The 21,331-nt window shown below is 40.2% G+C and overlaps 1 protein-coding gene across 2 annotated transcripts; it reads right to left on the bottom strand.

The window, feature by feature from the left end:
- Positions 1-246: 246 nt before the first annotated feature.
- Rad51c (RAD51 paralog C) lies at positions 247-20,923 on the bottom strand. Of its 2 annotated transcripts, XM_048446802.3 has the most exons (9): positions 20,736-20,923; positions 19,432-19,690; positions 18,466-18,632; positions 14,998-15,131; positions 12,337-12,468; positions 8,474-8,540; positions 6,654-6,714; positions 2,048-2,108; positions 247-469 (listed from the first exon to the last, which is right to left on the bottom strand). In XM_048446802.3, exons 1-9 carry the CDS (start codon positions 20,851-20,853, stop codon positions 368-370), a joined length of 1,101 nt encoding a protein of 366 aa, XP_048302759.3. In that variant the 5' UTR covers positions 20,854-20,923; the 3' UTR covers positions 247-367. The 2 variants fall into 2 exon arrangements, with proteins under 2 accessions (XP_048302759.3, XP_048302760.3); XM_048446803.3 differs by lacking the exons at positions 6,654-6,714; positions 8,474-8,540.
- Positions 20,924-21,331: the final 408 nt, after the last annotated feature.

Raw genomic sequence — 21,331 nt, 5'->3', positions numbered from 1 at the left:
CAACCTACTCTGGCTTTTGTATGCATCAGCATATACAGTGAACACACACACACACACACACACACACAGGAAACACCCATACAAATAAAAATAAATTAAAAAGGAAAGTGGAAGAGAAAATTGACTCCCCAATTTGTCCGCTTACTACAAGTACACCATGGTATACGCACACAGAAAAAAAAATTTTTTTCCAGAAGAGTCTTCTATTTCCCAGTCATATCAAATAATTCTGATTGACTCATGGCATGAGTGAATGTATCTATATTTTAAAGGATATGTGTTTCTATTTAAAGAGTATCAAAAACTTATATGTACTACAATGAATATCACATGGCGAGTCTAACTATATGCTGAGATTAGTTTTGGGTCAGCACTCTTCCTCTCGTTCTCGTGACCGTTTCCGGAAATTCAAAGACCCTCCTGCCTGTGACGAAGGAGCAGTGATGACAGCATCTCTAAATCCCTGAGGCTGCAAGATGAAGAATACACAAATACACTTAATGAACATTTAAAGCAAAAATTAATTTTCCAAATAGTTTTTAAATAACACTGGATAAGGATGTTCTCTAAGACTCTAATAGTGATGAGGCCCAACACCCTTTTGCCCAAGTTAACAACAAAAAAGTTCTCTAAAAAGAATCCTGGGCTGGAGAGATGGCTCAGTGGTTAAGAGCACTGCCTGCTCTTCCTAAAGGTCCTGAGTTCAATTCCCAGCAACCACATGGTGGCTCAGAGCCATCTGTAATGGGGTCTGGTGCCCTCTTCTGGCCTGCAGACATACACACAGACAGAATATTGTATACATAATAAATAAATATTAAAAAAAAAAGAATCCTAATAAGCCTTATGGTACCTGCTGGGAGAAGTGGGAAGTAGTCTGATCTATTTATCTGCTTTACAAATCATCTTCACAATAAAATATTCTGTCTGTCATGTGGTATGCACCTGTAATACTAAGCCCTCAGGCAGCTGAGGCAGGAGGATCAAAAGTTCAAAGTCAGCCTGGACTGTATATATAACCAGACCTCTTCTCAAAAAGACAAAACAATTAACGGCAGGTTAGTCTAAACAAGGGTAGTGTAAAAACTAAGTGGAGAATTCATTCTCAGAATTGCTTTCCATTTTTCTCTTTATCATTACAAAAATAAGATGGCTGCTTAGTGTGGTGGCTCACACTTTTAATTCTAGCACTTGGGAGGCAGAGGTAGGCAAATTCCTGAGTGTGAGGTCAGCCTGGTCTATAGAGTTAGTTTCAGGACAGCCAAGACTCAGTGGTTAAGGGCACTTGTTCTTGAGAAAGACCCAGGTGGAGGCTCACCCTCCTTGAACACCAAGCACACAAATGGTATATAAATTTAAAAATATATTGAATAATGAAGCTCAAGGTCACGATTAGCTTTGTAGTGAGTTTGAGGGCGACTTGGGCCTGGCATCTAGTGATGTAAGAGATTGACATGATAAGTGTGACAGCTACTACAGCCCAAAATTACCAATACCAGCATTTTCCTTTCTTGTTGTTGCTGATGTTTCTGAAACAGGACAATACACTAATTAGGCTAGTCTTGAACTACTGATCCCCATCTACCTCGATCTCCTAAGTGTAGGCCATCGTGTCCAGTTGTATCTTTTCCTTTCTGAAAACTTTTAACATAAAAATCTGTAGATTTTACAGATGCCATTAAACATAAATATTTCCTCTGTTCTCAAAGATAAATTTTTTTCTTTTTCTTTTCTGGTTTTTTGAGACAGGATTTTTCTGTGTAGTCCTGGCTGTCCTGGAACTAGCTCTGTGGACCAGGCTGGCCTGAAACTCACAGAGATCTGCCTGCCTCTGCCTCCTGAGTGCTGGGATTAAAGGCATGTGCCACCACCACCCAACTGTAACTACAGTATTCTGTAAGTACTGTTTTGGTGATGCTCTCCCATCAAAATTGTCTTCAAACATGCTTGCTGCTTATAAGATTAACAGAAACCATTTGTACATGACCCCTTCAGATATTTACTGCCCACCAACACCAAAATCCCACTCTGATTAAATAATACTAACTGTGATCTGAAATGGTACTGTGGACTCCTTCTGGCTTGGTGACTTGTACAATGTTGCAAATCTGTTTGAAGAAAAAAATACATATAAACATTACTTTAATAATTAGGTTGCATGGCTGATTTCACAATTTAAATGTGCAGAGTCTTATCAAATGTTCCTGAGAACATAATTGTAAAGAAATATTTAAAAACAGAAAACCTTCCCTCATAGGTTACCATGTGGATAACCTTTAGTTTCAAGTAGGCAGAGGTAGGATTTTTTTGAGTCCATGAGTTCAAGGCCAGTCTGTGTCTTAAAACAAACAAAATTCTTCTTTAAAAAAAATTCCATGTAAGCATGCGATAACTAATACATCCAATAAGGTTATTTGTATACATAAAAATTTAATGACAGATTTAAATAAATTACTTGATATGCAATGCTACTTATGCTAAAAATTAAAAGTGGTGAAAAATATGTAACAAGAAGAAAGTACTAGGGGCTGGAGAGATGGCTCAGTGGTTAAGAGCATTGCCTGCTCTTCCAAAGGTCCTGAGTTCAATTCCCGGCAACCACATGGTGGCTCACAACCATCTGTAATGAGGTACCTTCTTCTGGCCTACAGAATATTGTATACATAATAAATAAATAAATATTTTTAAAAAATAATAAATATTTTTAAAAAAAGAAGAAAGTACTAATAACACATGAAATAAGTTATATAATCACTCATCTTAAGTTATATGACAACACATTTTAAGTTATATATTATATGACCACAATCACTCAAGTCATGTGACCACATATTTTATATGACCACACACGTCATATGACTACACATCTTAAGTGACACATATAATAGCTGGTTAGTGACACTAGAAATACAGTAGTGTTTGATGAGCATGACTGTGGCTCTAGGTTCAATCCAAAGCACTGCCAAAAAAGAAAAACTGTGCTGGACAGTGGCAGTACACGCCTTTAATCCCAGCACTCAGGAGGCAAAGGCAGGCAGATCTGAGTTCCAGGACAGCCAGAACGATACAAGAGAAACCCTGTCTGGAAAAGCAAACAAAAAGACAAAAGACAAAAAAAGAGGGAAAAAAATTTAAAAACCAAAGCAACAAGAAAAGCTAGAAGCAGCAGGGACGGCGGTGGTGGTGCACATCTTTAATCTTAGCACTTGGGAGGCAGAGGCAGACTGATCTCTGTGAGTTCGAGGCCAGCCTGGTCTACAGAGTGAGTGTCAGGATAGCCAGGGTTACACAGTGGAACACTATCTCAAAAAACTAAAAAAAAAAAAAAAAAAAGGAAAGAAAGAAGAAAGGAAAATTAGCTAATCTTACAAAAAGTACATAAATCATCTTACATCTCCATCTCCAGTATGTGCTAAAAGGTGCCAAGTACATCTGAATTTTTGAGGAAATTATTAAGAAGTGATAACCTTTACTGTTCACTCACTCTTGGTGTAGGAAATATGGCCCAAGGGCTTTCTGAGACTGAGTATTACTATGTGCCTCAGACTGGCCATGAATTCCCAACCTTCCTCTCAAGTACGTTATACCATGCCCAAGTCAAAAAAAGTAGTAAGATTTTTTTAGGAAGCCTTTATACATTTAGTACAAATCATTAAATTAACACTAAACGTGGTGGATTGTGCCTATAATGCTAAAGCAGGATGCAGGAGGATTGCTAAGAGTTCCAGGCCAGCTTGGGCTATAGAACGGAAAAAGCAATCCTAAAGTCAAAAGGGAATTGATTAAGCTTTTAAGTTAGGAAATTCTCTTCAAATTTCTAGGTAAAAAAATCTTGTACATCATGTCAGCATCTCAAAAAGATCTTTTTTCCAAAGATCTTTTTAAACTAAACCAAAAAGAATCACTTGGCTCACAGCCCTAGCTGAGATGAAGCTTAACATATGGCTGAACTACATAGTTTGGGTCAGGAAGAAACAAGACAGAAGTACAATTTGTGCTCTAAAGCTGAGCACACATATGAAATGCTGTGTGGGGGTGTCAAGTATTACTCCACTCTACCACCAGATCTTCTTGGCAACGAGTGGTATAATTCTGAACAATCTTGGCCTCATATCATCATGAATATGCAAATTGGGGAACCCACATAATGTAAGGACACAGACATAATCATTTAATTGTTGGAATGCCATTCTATCATTTGTCAAAGGTTAAAAATCAGATGTTACTGGGTAGAAAGTGTTGGGGCACATCTTTAACCCCAGCACTGGGGAGGCAGAGGCAGGTGGATCACCACAGCAAATTCCAGACCCATCAGAGCTACACAGCAAGATCCTATCTTAAAAAAAAAAAAGCAAAATATAAAATCAGATGTTACTAGTCCATGAGATAATACCTAAGCTCAATTCATAATATAAATATTATTCAAGGTTTTAGGTTTTTCTGTTCACATTTAAAGTGTTCATTTTTATAATTATCAATTTATAAATTAATTTCCTATTTTTAAAATAAATTTCTAAAAAGTATGAAAGTATACAGCTTGATGGCAGAGTGCTTGCTTAGCATTTCCCAGGCCCCAATTCCCTAATATCAGGGGAATAAAGTGGGGTACTCTTTGGGAAATTCAGTATTTATGAGGTAGAAGCAAAAGCTTCAAGAATTAAGGCCATTCTATGCTATCTAGTAAGTTACAGGACAGCCTGGGCTACTTGACAGTCTATCTCAAAAACAAACAAACAACAAATAAAAAGCATGTAAGACTTCATGCAATCTTATGGATGGGTCTATAGCTCATCTATAGTAGGAGAGTTTGTATTGAGCATGCTCAAAAGTCCACATTCAATTTCTAGTACTCAATACCAAAAACAAACAAAACCACCATATTTCCTATATGCAAATATTTCACAAAACTTAAAGACAATTTAGTTTCACGAATAAACAAAAATATCTTGATTCTTCAGTGACTGAATTCTGATTACCATAAAGTATGCACATCACTGTCATATATCTACAGACTTGAAATCAACAATTCAGAGGAAAAGCACTCTACTAGGGAATAAAAGAATAAAAGCTATACATTGAGGGTTGCATGCAATATTATAATTATCTTCTAGAAGAGTTATTACAGGAGAAAGGGAAAGAATTCATGCCTGACCAAGTTAGGTTTTAGTGACTGCACTGGTGCACAGTCTTTTCAAACTGACTCACGCAGTCTCTACCTCCAGAGGCTACTGCACAAAGTCCGTACCTTCCTTTCCCTTACAGCCACAGTAAGGGCTGGAGAGGTGGCTGAGGAGTGCAGAGCACTCGCTGCTCCTGCAGAGGACTCAGGTTCAGTTCCCAGTACCCACAAGGCGGCTCACAACCATCTGTAATTCCAGTTCCAGGGGATCCAATGCCCTCTTCTGACCTCTGTTGGCACCAGAAATGCAAAAATCGGCAGGAAGACTACTCACATAAAATAAATAAATCCCTTTTTAAAAATTAAATAAAGCTGGGAGTGGTGGTGTACTCCTTTAATCTCAGCACTCGGAAGGCAGAAGCAGGCAGATCTCTGTGAGTTCAAGACCAGCCTAGGCTATATAGTGAACTCCACGACAGCCAGGGCTACATAGACAGACAAATAAATATATCCCCTCCACCCCCCAAAAAATTTTGTTCATGAAACAGAGTTTTATGATACAGCCTTTTCTGTTCTTTTTTATGGACTCTCGCTGTCCTAGGCTGACCTGGAACTACACAGCCCCGTCAGCCTCAAACTTAGACTATTCTCCTCAGTCTCCTGAGTGTTGGTATGTGCCAACATACCTAGCCACAGTATGGATTTGAAAGAGAATTAGAAGGTATGTAATGCAGCTTTCTAAAAATAAAATAAAAGCATAGTATCGCTAAGCTCAATATTGCCCTACATACTGCCTCAGTTTCCTTCGTTATTAGAGCACTTCCATACCAAGTTCTCTAGGTTATGTCAATTAATCACAAAGCAGAAAGGCTGGCATAAATCTGATTTTTTTTGAAGTTCAGAATAAAAGACTTCATAGCTTTCAATGGCCTACTTTAAAGAAAAGGAAAGCTGGTTCATTCACTTGCTCAGCAGCGTTAGAAACAAACACAAAGGCTTCATTCTGCCATGATTTTATTTTAAAGAACAATACTTGTGAAAGGCAGGTAAATACATGGGTAATAAAAGGGAAAAAAATGACAGACACAATTTCATGCAAGAACTATATTAAGCAACTAAGAAACACCATCCTATTTTCCACATGTATTAGTTCTAACGCTAACCTCAAAAGTTTTCCTTTTGTCCTGATTTTATTCTTCTTTCAATCCCTTCTGGGAACGCGGAGTACCACCTCCTTCTTCATAGCTAATAAGGGATTTCAAAGAGTATCAGAAGGCAGCAATTCCTTAGCCACCTACATGTTCCAGGTGCATTCACCCCATCATTTAAATGCACAAAGAATTCCCTATGTAGCTGAATGTGCAGTACTAACAGCGTGTTTCTATGTTTGCTATAACTGATGTCAAACAAGGCAACAAAAGCAGTGGTTTATGGGTCACTGCAAATCTCAAGCTGGGGACTAATGCTAGGAACCATTAAGTGCTCAGTGTAATTAGACTGATATTCTGAATTATGAACTTATTTCTATACTGACCTTTGCTTTTGTTCCCAATGAAAAATAAGCCTTATCGTAGCAGCATGCCCCCAGCTTTCCCCTAAAAAGGAAAAAAAAAAAAAGAATTACCTATATAATACCTTTAGAATTTTCAAATTGCTTAGAAGGTCTCTGGCCAAATACAATCTTATATTACCAAATTTAGAATAAAAATATTCTTGAGCCGGGCAGTGGTAGCGCACGCCTTTAATCCCAGCACTCAGGAAGCAGAGGCAGGTGGATTTCCTTGAGTTCGAGGCCAGCCTGGTCTACAAGAGCAAGTTCCAGGACAGCCAGAGCAGTTACATAGAAAAACCCTGTCTTGAGAAACTAAAAAAAAGAAAAGAAATATATAATAATAATAAAGCATTTACTTAAAAAATAATATTCTTGGTTTTGACTAGGCAGTGGTGGTGTTTACCTTTAATCCTAACACTCAGGAGGCAGAGGCAGGGGAATATCTGAGTTTGAGGCCAGCCTGGTTTAAAAAGTGAGTTTCCGAACAGCCAGGACTACAGAGAAAACCGTCTCTGAAAAAAACAAAGTACAAACAAAGCAAACCAAAGAATGTTCTTGGTTTCAAAACCTGTGGCACATGAGGAAGATCCCAAGAGTGATAGTTTTACTTCTCCAGGAGAGCAATGCAAACCACTGTCCTCTATTTGCTTTATGAAAAGGTTATAGTTCCAGTATATTATCAACCTTCCATTCTATAAGGCCAACTATGTATTTTTGACACCCAGTAACAGGGTCTCATTATGGTTCTGACTGACCTGGAATTTGATAGGTAGACCAGGATGGCCTTGAATTAAGAGAACCCAGTCTGCTTCTGCCTCTGGAGTGCTGGGATTAAAGACAAGTCACCAAGGAGGTTTCATTATGCAGTCCAGGCTTTTCTGGGATTTCTGGGTTAAAGTTCCTCCTACTTCAGCCTCATGAGGGGCTGGGACTACAGTTCTGTATCACCATGTTTGGCACACAGAATATTACTGGGTTTCAATAATACATCAAGATAGATCTTGAAACATTGTGTTCTAATAAAATCACATTAGAAATATAGTCATGGGCTGGAGAGATGGTTCAGTGGTTAAGAGCACAGACTGTGCTCCCAGAGGTCTTGAGTTCAATTCCCAGCAACCACATGGTGGCTCACAACCATCTGTAATGGGATCTGGTGCCCTCTTCTGGCCTGCAGGCATACATGCAGGCAGAACACTGTATACATAATAAATAAATCTTAGGAAAAAAAAAAGAAATATTGTCATACCTGTTTGCACTGGTATAATTTGTATTTAAATAGACTCATTCTTCTTCCTGCCTAAGATCGCGAGCTTAGGTTTTTTTTAAATTTCTTTTTTATTTTAAGCAGTCAGTGAGTGCTCTTAATAGTTAAGCCACCTCTCCAGCTCCTAAGACTGAGGGGTTTGCTTGTTTTTCTGAGACAGGGTTTCTCTATGTGGCCCTGGCTGTCCTGGAACTCTGCAGACTAGGCTGGCCTCCAACTCAGAGATATGCCTGCCTCTGCCTCTGCCTCCTGAGTGCTGGAATTAAAGGTGTGTGCTACCACTGCCCAGCAAGACTGAGGTTTTAATGTCTAGAATCCTATTTTGAATATTTACTTCTCAAGTTTCTAACATAGTTGCCAGATAACAGATACTCAATAAATGTTTGTTAAATTATGAAAGGATTAGTCGGACACTGCGCTTAGTGAGCAGATGAGTCAGTGGACAGTCTCTGCTTTCAAAGCTTATAATGTTCAAACAAATGACAAGGTAGGAAAATACTAAAATGAAAATGTTTTATCTAACTCATTTACCCACCTAATGCAGGAACAAGTAATGCTTGACTTTTATCAATCTTTGTTGTCATCTGATTTGTTAAAATAACCTATAAGAGCAAAACATAAGAAAGTTAGGATATGCTGGGCAGTGGTGGTGTGCACGCCTTTAGTCCCAGCATTTGGGAGACAAAGGCAGGTAGATCTCTTTGAGTTTGCGGCCAGCCTGGTCTACACAGCTAGTTCCACGACAGCCAGGGCTACATAGAGAAACCCTGTCTCGAAAAACAAAAAGTATGTAAACAGTCCTATGAGCTTAATATTCTGAACATAACAAGTTAAAGAAAATATATTAGAGGCTAGAAAGATGACTCAAATTCAGGACCCAGATTCAATTTCCAAAACTCACATGGTGGCTCACAATTTATAACAGTGGTTCTCAATGTTCCTAATGCTTTGACCCTTTAATACAGTTCCCTCACATTGTAGTGACCCCCCCCAACCATAAAACTATTTTTGCTGCTTTCTTTTTTTTCTTTTCTTTTTTTCCAGACAGGATTTCTCTGTGTAACAGTCCTGGCTGTCCTGGAACTCACTCTGTAGACCAGGCTGGCCTCGAACTCACTGAGATCCGCTTGCCTCTGCCTCCCAAATGCTGGGATAAAAGGTGTGAGCCACTAATGCCCAGCTTCATTGCTATTTAATGCCTATAATTTTGCTACTGTTACGAATCATAATGCAAATATCTGTGTTTTTGATGGTCTTGGGGGGTGGGTTATGACCCACAAGTTGAGAAGCTGATTTAAACTTCAAATCCAGAAACCTGAAACCCTCTTATGATCTCCTCTGGCACCAGGCACACAGACAAACATGCAGGTAAAACACTCATACACACAAATTAAATAAAGCTCTTTAAAATACAAAATTTTTTTCTAAATAAAGGTGAAAAGAAGAAGGGGATTTGCTCATTTGTTCGAAAATTTAAAAATAAAAATTTTCTGTACTTAGCTGCAAACATGTGTTATCAGAAAACATGATAAGAAAAATATGAAGGAACAAAGAATTCTTGTTTTTTATTTATTTTTGATTTTTAAGACAGGGTTTTTCTTTTTAACTGGCTGTCCTGGAACTCACTCTGTAGACCACCAGGCTGGTCTTGAACTCAAGAGATTCACCAGCCCCTGCCTCTCAAGTGCAAGTGCTGAGATTAAAGGCATGCTCCAACTCCAGGCCTATTTTTTTTTTAAGACAGGGTCTCTCATTGAATCTAGGATTCTTCTTTGAGTTGGCTGGCTGGCTGGCAAATCCTTTCCCTGCCCTCACCTTCACAACGCTGGGATCACAGGAGTGTAGTGCCATGTTCGGCTTTTATGTGGGTGCTGGGGTATTGAACTCAGGTCTTCACGCTATCAAAGCAAATACTTTATTCACTGAGCCATCTCTCCAGTACCCTACACTTTTTAAAATTCAAATCTTGGGGCCTAGTGGCATATGCCTTTAATCGCAGCACTTGGGGACAGAGGCAGGCATATATCTCTATGAGTTTGAGGCCAGCCTGGTCTAGATAGAGAGTTCAAGGGCAACCAGGGATACTTAGACCTATCTCAAAAAATAACATAAAAATTTTAGCCAAATATAGTGGTACATTCCTTTGGTCCTAGCACTTAAGTAGAAGCAAGCCGTAATGTCATACCTTAAATGCTTTTTTTCTTTTTGGTTTTTCCGAGATTGGGTTTTGCTGTAGTTTTGGCGCCTGTCCCGGAACTTGCTCTGTAGACCAGGCTGGCCACAGACTCACAGAGATCTGCTTGCATCTGCCTCTCAAAGATTAAAATCGTGAGGCACCACCACCTGGCATATCTTATACATTTTTATAAACTGCCTTGGTCAGGGAGGCACTGGAGGAAAGGAGGAAAGGGAAACTTTGGTAGGGATGTAAAAACAAAAATAAAGTATTCCAAATTTGCCTTGGTCACAGTGCTTTTGTCACAGCAATAAAAAGGTAAGACAGCAAGGCATAGTGGTACATTCATTTATTCCCAGCACTTCAGAGGTAGAAGCAGGGGCAAAAAGATCTGTTTGATACCAGCCTGGGGACATGAGTTTCAGAACAGACAGTAAGACCTTGTCTCCAAAAAAAATGTAAGATAAGAATTTAGTGTCATCCTTAGATGTATAGTGAATTCAAAGTCAATTTGAGCTAAATGAGACCCTGCCCTGAAAAAAACAAAATAAAACCCAAGTCATTATCCACCATCTTTAATTCCAGTATTAGTAGATCCAGTGCCCTCTTCTGGCCTCCTTGGAGACAGCACTGACATGGTACACAAACATCCATGCAGGTACAGCACCCATGCACATATAAAAGACTTAAAAGAAAAACACCAGGCAGTGGTGGTGAATACTTTTAATCTCAGTGCTTGGGAGGCGGAGGCAGGTGGATCTGGGTTCAAAGACAGCCTGATCTACAGAATGAGTTCTAGGACAGCCAGGGTTACAATAGAAAATCCCCGACTCAAAAAACAAAAACCAAAACCAGACAAACACAAAAAAACTAAAATTAAGGCAGAGAGCGACTGAGAAAGATAATCAGTGCTGACCTCTGGGCTCCACAGGCAAATGCACAATTGTACATGGGCCTACATGTATACACACAAACCAAAATTTATATACATAAAAGAGAAAGGGCTAAATTAAAATAGGGCAGGGGATATAGTTCAATGGCAGAATGTTTGCATAGTATGTTTGAAGTCTTGGGCTAGAGGAGCAGCACCAGCAGCAGCAAAACAACAGAACAAGAAAAATCCACCAGAACCTAGGAAACTATGACACTCTGCAGCCTGTTTGTCTTGAGCGCCCTTTACTGGGGGATCTTCAGGACACCAGCACTAAGGATGCTAAATCCCACTTAGCAGTACGAAATAATTCAAAAGGCACTATGCTTTGGCAAAAAGGATATGGTAAGATGGTAAAGTGGTACTCAGTGGGTAAAGGCACTTTCCATGCAGTCTGACAACTTAGGTTTGATCTCTGGGAAAACACAGTGGAGAGAACTGACTAATCCTAGCACTGGGAGGCAGAGGCAAGCGGATGTCTGTAAGTTTGAGGCCAGTCTGGTTTATAGAGTGAGTTCTAGGACTGGCTCCAAAGCTACCCTATCTCAAAAACATTTAAAACAAACAAACAAAAAAACAGAGGGGCTGGAGACGGTTCAGAGGTTAAGACTGTTCTTCCAGAGGTCTGAGTTCAATTCCCAGAAACCACCCGGTGGCTCACAATCATCTATAATGAGATCTGGTGCCCTCTTCTGGCCTGCAGGTATAACACTGTATATATAATAAATCCATAAATTTTTTTAAAAAAGACTAAGATGTGGAAACACAAAGAAAAAAGTGTATAGTTTAAATTTTACAGGGAAGTTTTTTATTTACATTTGGTATGTCACAGGCATGTGCTAACAATTTTCCTTAAAAGGTGTATATATATAAAAACAAACAAACAGGGTAACTCAGCATTTTTATCTCCCGTCTCTCTTCTGACAAGTGCATTTTTGTCAATGGGAGGATGTGCAGAGTGAAAATTAATGGCAAACAGGCAACCCTGCACTCTTTGGTTCACATATATTTGCCTACCGTGCATGAGGCTCTGGGTCTAATCTACTCATGCAAAATATGTATAAATTTAAACATTAATCTTTTTGTTTTGTTTTTCAAGACAGGGTTTCTCTGTGCAGTCTTGGCTGTCCTGTAACTCATTCTGTAGACTAGGTTAACCTCGAACTCAGAGACCCACCTATCTCTGCCTCCTGAGTATTGGGATTAAAGGTGTGCATCACCACCACGCCCAGCCAGACATCAATATTTCATAAAGTCTTAACTATAAAATTCTCTGACTAATAATACTTACAGCTAATCTGTGATTATTTGCGAGGCTGATCATTTGTTGGGCTAGGCCATTCAGTAACCGAGTACGAAGGGACAGATCCTCCAAGTCATGACGGAAAGGAAAAGCAATGCCATCTATTATCACTAACTGCACCTAAACACAGGAGAATGAAATTAGGCTTGGAGTTAGAATTACAATTACAATAAACATATACCATTACAGAAGTAAACCTTAAAACTGAGGGCTTAAAAAAGAAAGAAATCAATTTGGGTGGGGTGGCACAGGCCTTTAATCTCAGCACTCAAGAATCAAAGACAGGTGGATCTCTTTTTGAGGCCACCTAGTCTACAAAGCAAGTTCCGGGTCAGCCAGGGCTGTTACAGAGAAAGCTTGTTTGAGGGAAAAACAACTCCCCATCAAAAAAGAAAAAAAAAAGAAAGACAGACATCTAGTTTGCTAGCTGGACATTTTTGATGCAGTTGGAGAGATGGCTCAGCAAGTTCAGTTCCTAGTACCCATGTCAGGCAGTTCACAACTTCCTATAACTCCAGGTATCTGTATAGGTGATCCAATGCCCTCCTCTGGCCTCCAGTCACTTGCATAATTAAAAATAAAAGCATGGTGGTATATATCTATAATTTCAGCACACAGAAGGTGAAGAAAGAAGGATCGTGAGTTTCAGGCCAGGCTGGGCTATCCAGTGAGACTCTATCTCAAATTAAATAAAAATAGTTTTCTTTTATAATGCGAGGAATTAAATCTGTGGCCCACAGATGGTAAGCACTCTACTACTGAGCTACATACCTCACCCTAGGGTTTTATTATTCTATGCATATTAGTTTTGCCTCCATGTGTGTCTGTGCACCATGTTTGTGCCTAGTGCCTGTGAAGGTCAGAAGAGGGCAAGAGGTCCCTTAGAAATAAATTTATAGACAGCCACTATGTGGGTGTTGGCATTCCAACTCTGGAGAGCAGTCAGGGTTCTTAACCATCTCTCTGGCCCTCAAAGGCTTTCTTTCTTTTGGAAAGTATCACCCAATGATTCTACATTAATCATCACCTGAATACTAGCATTACATGCACATGCAAGGTTCGAGCTTCATTTCTGTTGCTGGAGATGGTTCAGCAGTTAAGAGCACTGGCTGCTCTTCCAGAGGAACCAAGTTCAATTCATAGCACCCACATGGCAATTAACAATCTTCTTTAACTCCAGTTCCAGGAAATCAGTGCCCTCTTTCAGGCCTGTGTGGACATTGCACATACATGGTACACAGACACAAATGCAATCAAAATGTCCATATATACGTTAATAAAAAAAAACCAAAAAATCATATGGTGTGGTGGTTTGAATGAATATTCCCGAGAGTCTAGTATCTGAATACTTGGTTCCCAGTTGGTAGCGCTGTTTGGCCAGGCTTAGAAGTGTAGCCTTGCTAGAGGAAGTACATCTCTTGGGACAAGTTTTGAGGTTTCGAAGCCATGTACCATTTCCAGTTTGTTCTCTCTGCTTCTGGCTTGCAGTTAAATATGTGAGCTCTCAGCTGTCCTGCTCCATCTCTGATGCTATGATTCCCTGCTATGATGGACTCTTAACCCTTTACAACCAAAATGTCCGTGCGTTGTCACAGCAACAGAAAACTCACTGTAAGAACCCCACACAGCCACGGAAATCCTGAAACTCACTGTAAGAACCCCACACAGCCACAGAAATCTTGAAAAGAACAAAGTTAGAGGACTCTTGCCTCCTAATTTCAAAATATACTAAAAAGCTATAGTAACCAAAACAGTCTAATAGTAGCTGAGAATCTGTAGAACACTTGCCTCACATGTATTAGACTTTAACTTTGAGCCCCATCAAAAATACAAAGAGACAGACAGAGTGACTAAGGAGAGGTAAACCGATTGAAATTAAAAAACAAAAAACAAAAAACAGTAGAACAAATGCCAGGCATGGTGGCACATACCTTTAATCACAGCACTCGAAGGCAGAGGCAGATGGAACTCTGAGTTTGGAGCTAGCCTGGTCTTAGTACAAGTTCTAAGAAAGCCAGGGCTACACAAAGAAACCTTGTCTCAGAATATTATTATTATTAACATTATTATTATTATTATTACAGGCTGAATATGGTAACAAAAGCCTGTATCCTGGCACTTGAGTGAAGACAGAATGATTGAGAATTCAAGGTCAGCTGAGCAGTGTGGCCCACATCTTTATCTCAGCACTCTAGAGGTGGAGGCAGGTGAATCTCAAGGCAAGACTGGTCTACAGAGTGAGTTCTAGGACAACCAAGGCTACACAGAAAAACCCTGTCTAAAAAAGCAAAACAAGACCTATACGCTGGGCGGTGGTGGCACACCACCAGCACTGGGGAGGCAGAGACAGGTCAATCTGTGAGTTCAAGGCCAGCCTGGTCTACAGAGCAAGTTCTAGGACAGGCTCCAAAGCTACACAGAGAAACCTTGTCTCAAAAACCCAAAAACAAAAACAAGACCAAAAGAACATAACAACCTATACACAAGAATATATATTTTGAAATGTATATAGTGTAGATATATGCAAAAAAGTAGAGTAAAATAAGTAAGTTGCAGGGCAGGGACAGAAGAGACTTTTGAACCATACTACACTTTATTTTTGTATTATCAACACTTTCAAAGACTTTATTTCAGTAGTATAATTGATACCTTTGAATGATCTGAAAGGAAATCTGGAAGGAGATAGACTTGTGCCAGCAGCTCAGTGTAATCATGACAACGGAAATAATAAATATGGGAAAGAATATTTTCAAGAGTGAAATCCTCCAAGGCTTTCTGATGTTCTGAAATAAACAACAAAGCAATCTGAAAACAGTTTAGTCTTTCTTTTCTTAATTGTCTGACAATCACAGATATGTTATTTGCACCCTTGTAAAACAACATAATTTCTAAAAGATGACAGAACAACCGCAGAAAAGCTGGAAACTGTGCTTTGTTGACTGCTGATCTTATCTATTTATTTTTTAATGTTTTCTATTTCTTTAAGAGTTCTTTCTGCTCTTGCAGAGGACCCTAGTTTGGTTCCCAGTACCCTCATAGCAGCTTACAACTGTCCACAGCTCCAGTTCCAAGGGATCTGATGTCACCTTTTGGTTTTCAGGAGCATCAGGCACAGGCATGGTGAGCTTACATGCAGACAAAATACCTAATCATATTAAAATATTTTTTTAAAAAATACATTTTAAAATGCAATAATTAGTTTCTCATTTCAAAACCAAACTTACTTTATTGTCTTTAATTATTTATTCACAAATAAACAAAATTCTTACTGTTTATCTCCAGCTATTGATTTCTACTTAACAGAAGTATCACAACTGAAGTTTCTCTTTCTTGTTTTTGAAGAATACAAATTAAGAATTCAAAGGAAAATCCAGGGGCTAGGGGGTGTGGCTCACACCTTTAATTCTAGCACTTGGTAGGCAGAGGTAAGCAGATCTCTGAGTTCAAAGCCAGTCTGATCTACAAACTGAGTTCAAGGACAGTCAGGGCTACACAGAGAAACCCTGTATTGAAAATAAAACAAAACAAACAAATTAAAAGAAAAAAACATTTTAAAAGAAAAATGTTCCAATGGAGTACATTTTCCCTTTAATACTCTAATCTTTGAGTAGTAACACTATGAAATCTTTTTTTTTAAAGATTTGTTTATTTATTATTTATACAGTACAGTGTTCTGCCTACATGTGTGCCTATACACCAGAAGGGGGCACCAGATCTCATTACAGATGGTTGTGAGTCACCATGTGGTTGCTGGGAATTGAACTCAAGACCTCTGGAAGAACAGCCAGTGCTCTTAACCTCTGAGCCATCTCTCCAGCCCCCCACTATGAAATCTTAACACTGGATTTTAAAAAGTCAGTATGGTTTAGAATTTAAGGCCACCTTGGTCTACACAGAAAGTACTGGGACAGCCATGTTTAAAAAAAAAAAAATGAATTAAAAAAAAAAAAAGCGGGGAAGGTGCTTAGAAAGATGGCTCAGTGGCTAAGAATACTGGCTGTTCTTCCAGAGCAACCAGGTTTGAGTTCTAGAACCTATGTGGCAGCTCACAATAGACGGTAGTTCTAGTCCGAGGAGATCTGATGCCCTCTGCTGGCCTCCAAAGGCAATGTACACAGACAGTGCATCCATACATTCAGGCAAAACCCAAACACATAAGAGAAAATAAAGCGAGTTTGGTTTTGAAATGAGAAACTAATTATCACATTCTAAAATGTATTTTTTAAAAAAGATTTTAACGTGATTAGGTGTTTCGCTTGTATGTAAGTGCACCTTGTGAGTGCCTTATGCCCACTGAGGCCAGAACTGGAGCTCATGAGCGTGCTGGGAACCAAGCCGAGATCCTCTGCAAGAACAGCAAGAGCTTTTAATGAATGAGCTCTCTTCAGTCCCTACGATGTATGTGATGGCTGACAAGATGATAACCTGAGTTCAATCTCTAGGAGCCACACAGTAGGAGAAACTACTCAAATTTTCTCTGATCTCCACACCTGAGCATACATATTAAGTAAAATGAGATGTTTTTTAAAAAGATTTATTTATATATATGGTGCTTTGTCTACATATACACTATAGTTGGTTGTGAGCTGCCATGCGGTTGCTGGAACATGAACTCAGGACCTCTGGAAGAGCAGGTAGTACTTTTAACCACTGAGCCATCTCTCCAGCTCAACAAATGTCAGAAACTGTTTAACTTGGGAGTTTCAGACCAGCTAACCTACATAGTTCCAGACCAATTTGGGTACAGAGTAAGATCCTGTCTCAAAAAGTCAAATAAAAAACGACTTATGCTTTAACATTACAAAACAAAACCAACAGGAGGCTGCAGTGGGAGGTGCTCGCCTACTCTGAGCAGGGCCCTGGTTCAATCCCTCGCATGTGTATGCACAAGAGCGTGTGTACAGAGATTCATTCACACAGAGAACAGGGGCTGGAATGACATTCAGTGATAGAGTGCTTGACTAACATTTCCAAGGCCTTGGGTTTGATCCCCAACATTGCAATAATAAACAACAAAACAAAACATCACAAAATTATCTGCAACCAGGAGCTCACACCTGCAGTCCCAGCAGGTGGGGACAGGAGGCAGGAGGCTCAGCTCCAGATCATCCTCGAGTATATAACAGTACAAGGATATCCTGGAAACTAGATTTCAGATTAGTAAACTCTGGCTTCTTCCAATATACACTAAGTTAGTAAAAAATAAAACAAAACAAACAAACAAACAAAAAAACCTTTAGTTTTCCTCATGCACCAATCATTAAAGCCTTCACATTCCAGTGCCTCAGCACATCTGTCCATACAGGACTTTCAAGTACAGACTGTGACGGGGTAAGTCATTTTAGACAGAATTATTTTGTCTTCTACCTTTCCAGAGTCTCTACTGAAAAGATCTAACAAAAGAAAATAGAATTTGGGAGAAGGGGAGGAGGTGGAAATTTTTAATAAATAAATAAATAAAATTAAAAAAAAAAGGAAAATAGAATTTTTTTTTAATGAACTGTGTGTGCATGTTTATGCAAACGTCACAGTGCATCTGTGGATTTCAGGGGACAATTTTCAGTTCTCTTCTTCTATTATAGCAGTTCTAGAGATCAAATTCACATCATCAAGCTTGGTGACAAGCACCTTTACCTGCTGAGCCATCGCACTGGCCAAGGCGTTTACCTTTTCAATTACTTACAAAAGTAATGGCTGCTGTGCTGGATAGGTGGCTCAGTGGTGAAGGACGTGAACTGTGCTGGGTGTGGCGATGAGCACCTTTAATCCCAGCACTTGGGAGGCTTGGCAGGCAGATTTCTGTGAGTTTGAAGCCAACCTGGTCTATAAAATGAGTTACAGGACAGCTAGGACTGTTACACAGAGAAACCCTGACTTGAAAAACCATAAAAAAAGAAAAATTAAATTTAAAAAAGCAATGGCTGCTAAGTTGGGTATGACACAGGTCTGCCATTCCAGCATTCTGGAGACTGAGGCAGAATGATCACAGATAGCTAGGCTTCAGGGAGAGTACTGTTAACTAGGCAGAAGCTTCAAGTTGGGACAACCTTAATGAAGTCTGAAAAGGCACAATTACAAACTGTACTTCTTGTCCAGGAGCACTATGTGCTAACTCACCTTCGTCCATGTGTGCTCCTGCTGTAAGACGCAGGTGCTGAATGCAGGCAGTTGCAAGGGTTGCCACTCTATCAACCATAAAACTTCCCTCTGTGTCAATAAATACTGCTTCACCAGCCACTCCTCCAAAGCATTCTGGAATCTGCACATCCACTGCCAATTGCATACTGTCAAGAAATCAGTCACATGACCGAATCATTATCATAACTATCAAAATGTCTTTTGTAAACTGCGTATAATCATCAGCTAAACCATCAAGTTTTCTAAATACAAATGTAGTACCCCAAGGCAACAGAGAAGGCTAACTCTCCATAGCTCCAAATAATTATGAATCCATAGATGCCTAGATTATAGTGCAGGTATTGCACAAAATTACGATGAAGTAACTCTTAGTGGTTTTTAGGTTTCTAGGAATTGAATGGTTTATATTTTCTCCCCTTTTTTTGAGTTAGGGTCTGGAAATGTAGCCCAGGCTGGGCCTTCAACTCTCAATCCTTCTATCTCAATCTCCAGCCTTACTGCTAGATTTACAGGAGTGTGTCACTACTCCAGGTAGACATACTTTTTTTTTTAAGATTTATTTATTTGAGCCAGGTGGTGTATGCCTTTAGTTCCAACACTTGGGAGGCAGAGACAGGCAGATCTCTGTAAGTTTGAGGCCAGCCAAGTCTATATATAAATCAAATTTAAAACATTTGACAGCTATAACTCAGAAGCCAACTAATTAGTAGAGAATCTGCTTACTCTAATGACCATATTGTATTATAAAAGAAACATTTCTGACATCAAAGCTGCTCTATCCCTTCACTAAGATGGTGCCTGAGATAATATGAACGGTAAGCTGACTGTTGCATGAAGTAGTAACACACGCTTTTTGTTATACTGACTACAAACTCACAGCACAATACTCTATTAGTTACATAAAATACTAAGTCAATCCTTAAGTAGAGAACGTCCTTATTTTACCATAATTGTGTTTTCCCAACACCTGGCACACCACAAACTTCTGTCGTTTTCGTTAGGGGTATTCCACCCCCGAGAATGTTATCTAGTGCTGAACAGAAGGTGATTATGAAGCCCTGGGTGTGTTCCTGTTCTAGAAGTTCCAGGGCTGTGCACTTCCTGACTGCCACAGAAGTACCAGCACATCTTGGGTTTTCTGTGCGACATTCTCTTCTTACGATCTGTAGAGTTTCTAAAGCTTCCTCTTTAGATATCCCAACTTCTGAAAATAAAATCGGGGGGGGGGGGGGAAACTGACATTAGAGATTTAAAAGTCTAACTCAGAGTCAAATGTGGTGGCTCACACCTTTAAGCTCAGCACTAGCAAGTTCCAGGACAGCCAGGACTACAAAGAGAAGCCTTGTCTCAAAAACAACCAAACAAAAGTCTACCTCGGTGATGAATTATCACACTAACTTCAAGGTTTATTTAATCGCTGATCAAACCCAGGGTCTTAAGCACCAGCGGCTAGTTAGTGCTCTCTCAGTTACTGCGCTGTTAGCAACATTACTGCTACTAAAACTCACACATTAGACGAGTGGTGCGGCCCTAATTTTAAGTAGAGCGCTGAACTAGCATTTGCAAAGCTAATTGCAAAGCATTACCAAACACTTAAACAAAACATTATATTCTGTCCTCTTTGGTGAACAGCAAAGAGTTGTGCACAGTATTAGTGGCACAGTGGATGATGCCAGCTTTACTTTTGTGTACATTAAGGATGCAGTGATTCCCACTTAAATGTAATCTGAAAAGCTCTGAAAAAACTGTTTGGGGCATTCCGTGAATCATAAAGGTCGTCAGTCGTCTTTCTAGGGCTTTCTCCTATTCCTTTCTCACTGAATCGTCTATTTCTAATCCTTCATCTCTCGAATCCAATTTCCATTCTCCCCACTCCCAGAATCTTCAAACAGTGAGAATTACATGGCTTGTCTGTTTTCCAATTCTAGAGCCATTATTACCCAACTTAGTTATCATGAAACCTCAAGATGAAAAATTGGTTTTAAAAAAAAAAAAAACAATAATAAAATAAAAATTGTTTTTTTGTTCATCTATAGATTAGACACCCTGGTCCAAGAGACTTCCTTTGAGCGTAAGTGAGGCAGTCCTCAAAGCATCCAGGAGGCGTGGACACAGAGAAAGCAATAGTAAATGTTTTTCCACATAGTTCCAACTACAAGCAAAGAGTCGCTTTACGTCGTCAACGCGGTGGCGGGAGAAGGTGCCTCCAGGCGGCCGCGGTGCATCAGCTGGCCGCCGGGAGTCGTTACCTTTGCTGAGCTCAGAGGGCTTCACCTCCAGGATGTCCTCGGCAGTCTGGAACCCTGCAGCCACCAGCTTCACGCGCACCGCGGGAGACAGCGGGAAACTCACTAATTCCCGCTGCATTTTGAAAGCTCAGCCCCTACGCACACGGTGACGTAGAGCGAGAAGCGCGCGAAGTCCTCGCGGCCCAAACCCCGCCCGCCCCATGCTGCGTGACGTCATGCGCACGGCGGAAGGGGCGGGGCTCGCGCGGCATAGCCTCCCGAGGCCCTGCTGTAGGAGACATCCCCCCCCAAAGTACCCAAGTACTCGTGTGTTTTCCTCTGTGACTCGTCTGAAGCACTTTGTGGGGTCCCTTTGCCAAGGGTATAGCCTGACAGGAAAAACGCGAGGCTGGAGACGCGAGGATGGTGATCAGGCCCAGTGGTCCCCGGATCACCATGCCGTGTTTCCTCTCCTCGCTCTCACCTGTTTCATGGGTCCATAGAAATCATCTCCCAGCCGCCGGTGGTGGCGCACGCCTTTAATCCCTGCTCTCGGGAGGCAGAGGCAGGCGGATCTCCGTGAGTTCGAGGCCAGCCTGGTCTACAAGAGCTAGTTC

This window comes from Myodes glareolus, chromosome 9, assembly GCF_982192425.1.
Source record: "Myodes glareolus chromosome 9, mMyoGla1.1, whole genome shotgun sequence".
Classification (NCBI taxonomy): domain Eukaryota; kingdom Metazoa; phylum Chordata; class Mammalia; order Rodentia; family Cricetidae; genus Myodes; species Myodes glareolus.
This window is presented reverse-complemented; position numbering and strand designations above follow the sequence as displayed.